The following is a 10918-nucleotide window of genomic DNA, read 5'->3' as shown; positions in this document are numbered from 1 at the left end:
ATTTTTCGGCGCGCGTTTCTGTGGGACTACATACGTAGTATATAAATTCACATAAGAATCATACAAGCATTAAGATCCAGCTAGACCGTGTAAAGGCTTCGATTCTATAGTTTATATTATATGTTATTTATACAAACTTATCTTTTTAAAAAAAGGTAAAAAAAGCGCTAAGCACGCGTGCTTTTCGTGAAGAATCATTTGGGCCGGTTTCACCAACGCCAATTATTTAATTGGCTGTGGAACTAATTGTGTTTGCTATTTAGTAGAATTGACCACTTATGATTGATAGTTAATCACCGATTCGGCTTAATCGATTGATAAAACCGGCCCTTTCTATACATATAATACTAAGTATCCAACCCAATTAATAGTAACTTTAATTTTTTTCGAGGATATTCTTATAACGATATGTATCATTCGTATAAAAGATTTGATATCAACAAAACTGGCGCCAAGTTAAATTCCATGTAATTCGGATACGAAATTATATAAATAATATTAACTTTAATGATATCATTTCTATAAAAGATTTGATATCAAGAACTGGCGCAAAGTTAAATCCCATTTCTTTATACCATGTCAAATTAAATAAATAATCAATATTAATCTTATGATATGTATCATTTGTATAAAAGAATTGATATTAATAACTGTGGCGCCAAGTTAAATTCTACTATCAAAATAAAAAATAAAACCCAAGGGATACTATCTTTAGTATTATTTACTTAATCCAAATGATATTATCTTTAATTTTTATGCAATGAAACCTAAGTATGTATGTATATCTTATTGAAGGATCTTCCCATTCCAATCCAAATGATTTAAATTTCTCTCAAATGAAAGCATTATATCACAATTCATTCACACACACAAAGACATTTCCTCTTCCAACTAAAGTAGTGGTTATTTAATTATCTTTCAAAACATTATACAAAACATTATCACAAATTTAAATAGAAAAATTTTTCATGTAAAAACACTTGACGCTGCTAGATCTCGATATAATAACAGTAGCAAAATACGAATGTAATATTTAGAAAAATAAGAGAAATAAGAATATAATACTTAGAAAATGTAATATTTCGAAAAGTAACATAAATAAGAAGCATATTAATAAGAAAAATTAGAATCGTATTAAAAAATATGAATGTTTATAGAAATAAGAAAAATAAGAAGCATAAGAGTTAAAATATCTAGTATGTGTATATATGCGGTTGAATTATAGAATCGTGTAAATTATATATGCTATTGAATTATAGAATCGTGTTCACAGTAAAATTAGAATGAACGTTGTGAATACTGTTAAGTTTAAGTTTAAAAAAAATAAATTTCGATTTGTAAGACACGCGTTATGAAAGAAAAATAAACTTTATTCGTATTCAGTGTAAAGTTCAGATTAAATTTTTTATATATTACTTTTATTATTAGATTTAAATTATAATTACCTTTTATTATTTATTTGCATAAAAATTAAGGATAATACCATTTGGATTAAGTAAATAATAATAAAGATAGTATCCCTTGGGTTTTACTTTTTATTTTGATAGTAGAATTTAACTTGGCACCACAGTTGTTAATATCATTTTTTTATACAAATGATACATATCATAAAATTAATATTTATTATTTATTTAATTTGACATGGTATAAAGAAATGGTTAGTATGTACAACATCGTTGACATTTTTTTCAACAAGTTGCTAAGCAATTAGGTGTGTTCTTTATTCCTGCACTGTCTGAACTGGTGCATTCAGTGCAATAAGTTGAAACAAAACAAACATATATTTATTTCACTTCAACTTATTACACTGTACGCACCAATTTAAGTAGTGCAGGTCTATTATTAGTTCTGATTGCGTTTTAAGACTAAAAATAATTTCGGCGTCACCTTTTCAGAATTGAAATTGTGGTATATAAATTCACACGGAGCTATTTTTGACATTAAGATAAGTTTTACCGCTTAAAAAACTTATAGTTTATTTCAAAGATGAATATATCAATGCAACTCTCAAATTTATGACATAATATAAATGAATAAAACATTTTGACGATATCCACAATATAAACAAGCTCTTTACTTTCTGTTTCTTGCTTTTTACGATTGTTTACTTTCTGCTTCTTATCCAGTTTTTTCGTTTTCTGTCACCCGAAATAAAAATTAATCAACTTCGGAAGAGACAAAAACACGTAATAAGAAATGCGCAACGTTAGACTTTAAGCTCGAAAAGAAACCTTTCCTATGTTTATTTATTCGAATATATAATCTTAAATAAAACATAATAATATTCACTAACACATAATAATGAGAATGATATACTTAATAAAGTATTACAAAGTAAATACTATACTTTATTGACGCGATATATGTTTATCTCATCGAAAAATTTAGTTAAAATTAATCGAAATAATGCCTCGAATCTGCAGGGTTGTGATCAAAGCTAAAGTTTCTCGATAAGACTAAAGGTGTCTTGGTAGAAATATCCTCAGCAACGCCATGATACTTTGCCACTGCTTTGTCATGCCATAACCGCTTGAAAAAATTTGACATGGCCCTAAGAGATCCAATTGAGGATCCTAATATGACGTTCACAGTAAAATTTATTTAAGAATCTGATATGGCTCATAACAGACTCAAGCTCGCGCCTCATATATGGAAATGACTTGATATTCTGACAGATTTCCTAAACTGAATAGTCGTAAACTTGAATGATTAATGTCTCAGGGTGCAGTCGCCACATGCAAAAACGTAAGTTGCGTCAATCAAATTGCATCAAGTACTATGCGTTGTTCTAATTGAAACGATTTAATTGGCTGACGCAATTTACATTTAAGCCTGTTCTACAATAGAATCATAAACGATAAGCCATAAGAAATTAACCGTAGTCGATTATTCTTCTCACACTTAACTATGATTGGCCAATTTCTTACGGCTTACGACTTCCGACTCTATTGTAGAATGGATATTATGCAAGTTAATGTCGTATGTGACGATATCTTTAGGCTCGCGAGATAGAGTAGTAACCCAGTGACTGATTCTTGTGTCAAGTCAGTCAAGCCTCTGCTGTCTTATGTTCACGTATCTTCAAATCTATTAATATACTATAATTGTTTTTCTTACTCATGTTTGCGTTTTTTCTTTACTAGTTTTTAATTTTTTTTATACATTATCCTTACCTGAAATCCCAGTAAAGTTCCTTTCGAATAGCCGGGAGTTTATGTTCGCGTGAATATACATTGCCACGTGCATTACCGAGCCACACGTCGTATCCTGCATCCGCCAGAACAAAAGCTAAAATTTCAAAAGATATATTTTTATTAAAGCGAATACAAACACTGGAACGAGGATGAAGTTGAAAAAAAAATTTGTTTTCAATTTTTAATCGGTAATTATATGATTTTATTTTATAATTATATTTTAAAATAATATAGTTCAATATATTTTTCTTTAAAATCTGAAGATACATATAAAGAAGGCTATGTATAGCGCAAAAAAAAACTTGGAATAGTAAGACGTAAACGAATTGGTCAATCGCCAGGGCCTCAGCATAAAAATGATCGTAACTGAGTCGTAAGTCATTGTTATAGATCAATAGAATAATGTTTAATCAGTTTACAACTACAACTTATGTTCCACGACTCAGTTACAGTCATTTTTGTGCTTAGGCCCTAAAAGAGTACGTAACGTAATAACGTAAGCAGTAAATCCAAAATGTTAATTTGCTTACTGCTTGTCTTGTTACTCAAATTTTTTGTGTACTATGACTTTTAGACGTACACTTCTGTTTAGGAATTGCTCCATTAAAAATGCTTCATTAAAAATGCCATTTTATTACCTAAACCTTTCTCCGGTCCGGAAATGATAAAACACGCTGAACTGCATAAAAGGCCGTGCATCACGAATGCCACAGGTTTTTGCACTTGTGAGTTGTTGAAATTAGTTCGTCCTGTTAGCCGATGTAATTTCAAAATGTAACCGTCAGAGGTGATCACCTCGTGCACTTCTCCATTGTAGCCGTACTTTTTCACTAGATCTAGCTGTTCAATAAAATAATTTTCTGATACCAATAGATTAATTGATATCAAACGATTGAAAAAAAAATTAAGCAATGCGTCGTTCAAAACATGTCATCATCAAAACAATAAAAATAATTTACATTCATTAGATTTATTATGTCATAAATAATATGTTATAAATAATTATATGTTATAAATAACAATATATATATAATATTTATTAGAATTGTTTGATACAGAAATTTAAATAATTTAATGAGAAAATGTTAGAAATATAAATGAATTAATATATTATTTTTTATTGAATGATAGATTTTTTAAATATTTGTAATTGTATTAGTGATCTCTCTGAACAATACAAAGTCATTTTCAAAAAGTTATCACATTTCAACTTTTAATCGATAGAACTTATGTCTATTCGTTACTTGAACATAAATTCTTTTTTTTTTAATTTACTTTCAATTTCGATAACTGCACTTACAGCGGTAAGCGATGCATCTGCGTGTACAGTTGCCAAAAATTGCGGATCGTTGAATTCCTTGATCGCCGGTATTTTGTCTATTGGTAGAACATTGGGCAGTTGGTCCATTGAAAAGTACGACGTTGCTCTAGCGGACGCCAGAATCGAGAGAAGGAGGATCAATAGCGGCATTATTGTTACTTGATGAAATCGTTATGCAAAAATCGATCAGTTTGAATTATGCTGGGCGCGATTTTCTTCCCGAATGTGTAACGTATATATAAACGATGCTACTTATTTACTGAAAATGCCACCTGACATGAAGTGTTTGCTATTTTATGCGATCATATCAATACTCTATCGTAATCTATCCGTTATAATTTCTGATTTGACAATACGATTGGTGTATTAATAAGCTGTGTGATTAAAGCTGTGTGATAAGGTGTTCGAAAAGAAAGAATTTTACACCGATTGTTGTCAAATGAGTTGATTATTTATCAATAAAATGATATATCGCTTTTTCAAGTTTTTGCGCAAAATTGTAGATCTTTATCACTTTGGAAGAAACAAAAGAACTGATTGTAATTAGTCACTACTGATAAAATGTAGGTCGTTAAGAAAATCTTATAATTCATGATTTGAAAATTGATTTCGCAAATTCTCCATCTCGTAGAGATTATTTATCTTTATATCATTAATTGATTCTTATATGTATAATTTCATTTGTTTTGATTTAATCATTGACAGATGTTCATAGATTGGATTCACGGATTTTACATTTAAGATCGTCTGAAATATTTAAGATTTCACGAATCAATCAAATAGACGTATTAAGATATTACTTAAAACGGTCTTAAAACAAGGTAAATTTAAATAAAAATACTAAGCGAGTAAAAAATAAATGATACGATAATATGAAAGAAGGAAAATTTATAGGAATGAGTGCATAATACAAGGTGTATATTTGTTAATTTAAACATTTCACATTGATAAAATATTTCAAATTGATAAAATATTTTATGAAAATGCGAATATATTAACAAAAGAGTGATAACTTAAACCGGTATATATAAAATAAATTCATCTTGAGATAAAATAATTCTGTTGACAAGAAAGACATATTCCTGATCAAATTCCATAGATTAATCACCGCAGGAATTTGGAAGAATAGATGCCGGTACTTCATTACCGGGACTTCTTCTTCATTCTACTAATTATTTGGTCATATACAAGCTTCTTCACATCTTTAGCCCACATGTAGTCCAAATGATTAAATTTTTTATTCGCAATTAAAGTTTTACCGGACGGATTACCCAACTCCTTATATAATTTTTCCACATCCTACGAAAGAATCACAATATAACTAAAACTGTTCGCAGAAATGTTACAGTACAATTTTATTTGACGCTTGATCTTTGGTTTCAATTACGTGACTACAATGACTACATCCTGATTAGTATTTATAGTTGCGATTTTATTGAAGAACTTAACTGAACCTAGTTTTGAATGAAATAGATAAGTGCACAGTCCTAGGGTCCGTATTCATAGTCGTAGATCGATCTACGATCGATTAATCTTCATTTCAGACGAGCTAGATTTGAATCAAAGTTTGAACCAATCAAATTTATTAAATCATAGTTTGAGAAGCGTTTTTCAAATGAAATACTGATTTAAACCTAGCTCAAATCGGATCTCAAGACCTCTATTCTTGAAAAGAAACGTATACGAAAAATTAGGGAAATACTATGTATACTGTGGTATATCTCTAGTGTTTCGTATATCTATGTATCTTTCAAGAATAGAGACTCAGGTTGAACAACTATTGATTTTTTCAATTGATTTTGTCATATTGTCATTGAGCATTAACGGGGATCATATAATCACTTTGACGTTTAAATCTAGCGTGAAATGAAAATATATTTTAATTCTCTTGACAAATGTCAATACAAAGATACTCGAAATAAATGAATTAAACGCCAAAAAACAATTGTTCATTTGATTAAATTAATTTAATTCGTTTTTATTTTTCTTTCGATGAAATGTGTGTTTAAGTCAAACATATTATATTTGATTTAAATATATATATTCTCCAATAAAAGACGTAAAGACAACTAAATTAATTTATTCAAATAAACAATTTTTTCAAAGAAAAAAAAAACGAACCTTGACATCCGCTAACCAATCATTTTCACTATAATATAAATAGACTGGGACTTTGATCTTGCTTAAATCATAATTCGGTGGATTGAGTGAACCGTATACATTTGTATTGCCCAATATTCCGTAGTCAAATTGTTTAAATTCATCTGGTGATGATAGCGTTCCTGTTGACAAATTTACTACTGTTATTACAAGAAATGTGTTTAATAAATTTTAATGTAATGAATATTACGATAGATCTTTATACATAATACGTATTATATTATAGTGAGTTTTTATTACTCTGCACTAGTGTGTGTTAAAAATATACATAAAAATATTTAATAATAAAAACACAATATAAACTGTTTGAACGATAAAATGTTATCACATATTGTAAATATTTATCACAAAATGTATATTTAATATCTTATCGCTCAAAGTACTTACATTATGCTCTTGCACTTAGGTATCTTTATATGTATAATATACACCACTTTTTCACGTAACATAACAGCGCGTGCAAAGCGTTCTAGGAGCGCCCTTGCGACTGCACCTCCTAAAACTGCTGTCATTTATGTACTTTCATTGCGTGTGAATAACTTAGCAGATTTTAAGTCACACTGATCAAAAAATAATTATGCATTTATTACTGCATTTATCCTGTGTTGATTGCATGCACTTTTGCAACAGCGTTTTCTGAAACGTTTTACAGGCACTGTTGTGCTATGTAAAAAGTGCTGCAAACATACTATGAAACTGCATTTATCCTGATTGTGTGCGCTTTTAAAACGCTAAAAAACTGCTAAAGTCATCCACCTGCCTAAGCGTTTTTTTAGCGTTTTGTAGGCACTGCTGTGCCACGTGGAATGTATAGCAATTTTTATGACACTCTGATCGAACCAGTGTGTGTCTACTGAATTTATTATTATAATAAATAATAAGGTATAAACGTTTACCAGACTTGATGAGTTGCCCGTAGTGAATAATTTGCTTCGTGGATACGCTATCAGGAAACTGTCCTAAGATAACTGGTAGAAGAGCCTAGAGAGATGATAATAATATAAATTATAACTATATATATAGGGTGCTTCCACAACCTACACATCAGGAAGTCGGGTTGCCTGTCTACCCATGGGCATCCACGAAGCAAATGGGCAAGGACACGCTTTACTGGTAATGCAGAATAAGATTAGATGACAAGTCCAGCGGGGAATGAGACAAGAAAAATTGAATTTTACATACTGATATAGTATAAAGATCAATAATAAGATATAAAATATGTATTTAATGATACAAATATCTGACTTAATATTTATTAAATATTTATTATAGAAACATGGTACGAATATAAAACAATATAATTAAAAAGGCATAAAACCACGAATGCCTGATATAGATGGCTTAAGAATATTATATTTGATATAGTACAATAAATAAACGTTTCGGTCTTGAATCAGACCTTCTTCAGTAATACATTATTAATTCTCAAAATTAGAATATTTTGCATATAAATAATTTAAGTCTTAAAATTAGAGTCTTACGCATATAAATAATTTAAGATATTACAAATATCCGTTAATACGTTACTAGTAGATGTTTTATTCCAGTTCAGTGATAGATGTGATTTTTTTCATTTAAATGCAAAGTGTTCCATACGAGTCAAATTGTCTAACAGATCTTGATACGTGAACCACAACCAATAGGTAAGCAAATTTTCTCAATATATGTCCACACAAAAGTTCCAATTTCTATTAGACAATATGTATAATTGTAATTCAATTAATAACATACGACGTGTAAAAAACAAGATAGTTATCTTATAACAATATTAGGAATACTTAATTGGAAAAATATAAACAGAGAACAGACTACTGAGAGTTATATTGCTGTAATTCGTGCGAACAAAAGATTTATTAAGTACGAAAAAATCAGTCATTTTGGCTTACATTCGAGCCATCCTCAGTGTATCTGATCCATATACAATAAAATTCTTAGCTGATTTGATAGGAGAGTGCCCAATCATTCCGCTTCATTTATAAAGACACCAGGTTAACAGATCAGGCGACCAAATAAATTGAAAGTGGATTCTATATAAATAATCCAACCATTATTAAGTTATTAAAGAAAAATGTAAAATAATGAAAACTTTAGAATGATCACTCACCTATCAAACCGTGAACATAATACTTAAAAATTAAAATAATTTCGCTGTATATCCGCATCCATAATTAGTAATAACTTATACATGTCAACAAAGCGACAGTCAGCAATCAAATGAGTAACTGTCAAAGATTTAACTTAAGCATCGGTTTTCATGTGACTATGAGCATAAACAATAAACAACAAAGACGATACTTCCGACATTACAAGCATAGAAATACGACTTAGTGCAACATATTATTGAATCAATGTAAATTGTCAAGAATTGAAATGTACGCGTGATGTAGAAATTCAGTGTCGAATTGTAGATTTAAACCATTTTTTTTGTAATTTAATGTGTAGCATTTCAGAAATACGTCGTCTATATAAAAATCGTTCACTATCGACAATCTCAGTGTTCTCCCAATCAAAATCGTGGCCATATTCCAATCTGTGTTCTGTGATAACTGAATAATTGTTATTGCTTTTCCTGATATCATTTCGGTGTTCTGTGATTCTCGTTTTTAACTTTCGCTTTGTTCTGGCCATAAACTCTATTTAGCACATTATAAAATGGTCAACAAGTTCTCGCACATGACACGTAAGTACATCAACCGGATACTTCATGTTGAATTAAATGATGCTCATAGATCAATCAACCATTCTAAAAAACAATCTTTCCAATTAATGAGAAGAATCACGCATCATATTCCGTTTCACATAGTTAAAGAATTCTTAGAAAAACAAAATAGATATTTTACAGCTTTATTTGAACGGGACTCAGCTAGATTGTTTAAGAAAATGAAGTGGCTTTTAAAACAACATAACAAAGACATAGTCTGCAAGACGAAACCGATTCACTATAACTTATTGAATATTAATCAGACGATTTCTAACAATTTGACAGATAATTTTGAGAATATCAATCAATTAATATCCCCAAGCTTGGTTGAGTACAGGAGAAATGACAACACAGTTGATGTTCTCATTGATCCTTCAGAAATTAATTTGAATAGTATTAATTCATCATTGACGAATCTAAAAAACAATTGGTTTATCAATCTGACTTCTACTCACATTCCGACAAAAATACAGTGTCTATTACAACTAGGGGAAAATTTCTCTTTACCCCCTTTCAGTTATAAAAAAACAACATTAGAATTTATAAAAAACATAGAAAATAGTATAAACAAATTGCACTGTGTTAGAATTGGAAGTGCTAGATTTATGTTCTTTCAGTCTCGTTTTTATTTTTCTTTTAGTTTGTTCGACGTATGAGGATTCACAATTCAGGCAATTAATTTTATAAACTACGTTACATTGTTCCATTTTGTCAAGTTTGTCTTTACCTGTTTTAATTATCAAATTTAAATTATTTATTGGTTTATACGCGATTTTAAAAGTATTCTTTTCAGCAATTGATTTAAACTTTTCTGAGATATTTTTTATGTGTGGCACCATAAAATATTTATTTATTGAGTTATCATTGTCTGAATTCTGAAAATTATTATTATATACATTCTTTCTTCTAGCTAGACATTTGATTCTTTTGTTAATGGTATTAAAAATTAAGTCTAAAGGATAGCCGTTGTCAAGTAAAGTATTAATCATCATTTCTATGTTCTTGTTGTGAAATTCTGGATGTGCGAGAAAGAGATAATTCTATCCAGTAGTCCGATAATAACACCTTTTTTATGTTCTAGCGAATGAAAACTAAGGTAGCGTCCAGAGTTCGTCGGTTTTTTGTAATTGTTAAATCTAATCTGTCCCTCCTCAACACTCACAGTAACATCAAGAAAATTTAAAGAACCCTCATAATTTTGATCACAAGTAAATGTAATCCTGTCATGAAAAGAGTTAAATGTATCTAATGTCTCGTTGATTGTTTGGAATTGCAAGAATAATATCATCCACATATCTATAATATAGTGGAATGTCAAACTTTAATTTAGAAATCACATCATTTTCCAGATCCTGTACTACAATATCAACTAAGATGGGTGATAAAGGAGAACCCATAGGCATGCCAAAAATTTGCTTAAAATAACCAGGGAATGGAAGTAACTCGTTACTTGTAACGAAGTTACAGTTACAAGTTACTTTTTTGGTAACTTTACTAGTAACTGCATTACTTTTTTTCTTTGGTAACTGTAACGGTAACGAA

The 10918-nt window shown here is 29.6% G+C and overlaps 2 protein-coding genes across 2 annotated transcripts in view; both read right to left on the bottom strand.

The window, feature by feature from the left end:
- Nucleotides 1-2394: 2394 nt before the first annotated feature.
- On the bottom strand, nucleotides 2395-4932 carry LOC108761940 (gastric triacylglycerol lipase). The gene is made up of 4 exons (XM_018508734.1): nucleotides 4495-4932; nucleotides 3833-4034; nucleotides 3174-3288; nucleotides 2395-2551 (listed from the first exon to the last, which is right to left on the bottom strand). Exons 1-4 carry the CDS (start codon nucleotides 4663-4665, stop codon nucleotides 2395-2397), a joined length of 645 nt encoding a protein of 214 aa, XP_018364236.1. The 5' UTR covers nucleotides 4666-4932.
- A 697-nt stretch (nucleotides 4933-5629) lies between these two features.
- LOC108761994 (lipase 3) overlaps nucleotides 5630-10918 on the bottom strand; it is an 18446-nt gene continuing 13157 nt past the window's right edge. Inside the window, exons 6-8 of the mRNA XM_018508788.1 lie at nucleotides 7572-7656; nucleotides 6637-6797; nucleotides 5630-5814 (exon numbers count right to left, since the gene is read on the bottom strand). Of these exons, the coding sequence (XP_018364290.1) occupies nucleotides 5659-5814; nucleotides 6637-6797; nucleotides 7572-7656 (402 nt within the window). The 3' untranslated portion in view covers nucleotides 5630-5658. The remainder of the gene's footprint in view (nucleotides 5815-6636; nucleotides 6798-7571; nucleotides 7657-10918) is intronic.

This window comes from Trachymyrmex cornetzi, unplaced genomic scaffold (assembly GCF_001594075.2).
Source record: "Trachymyrmex cornetzi isolate Tcor2-1 unplaced genomic scaffold, Tcor1.1 scaffold1098, whole genome shotgun sequence".
Taxonomy (NCBI): domain Eukaryota; kingdom Metazoa; phylum Arthropoda; class Insecta; order Hymenoptera; family Formicidae; genus Trachymyrmex; species Trachymyrmex cornetzi.
This window is presented reverse-complemented; position numbering and strand designations above follow the sequence as displayed.

Coding starts and splice junctions, on each gene's coding strand:
- LOC108761940 (XM_018508734.1), bottom strand. CDS start 4,665: ATGCCGCTATTGATCCTCCTTCTCTCGATTCTGGCGTCCGCTAGAGCA. Junction 3,289..3,832: donor CGGACCGGAGAAAGGTTTAG/GTAATAAAATGG, acceptor TTGAAATTTTAG/CTTTTGTTCTGGCGGATGCA. Junction 2,552..3,173: donor GAACTTTACTGGGATTTCAG/GTAAGGATAATG, acceptor TGGATCTCTTAG/GGCCATGTCAAATTTTTTCA.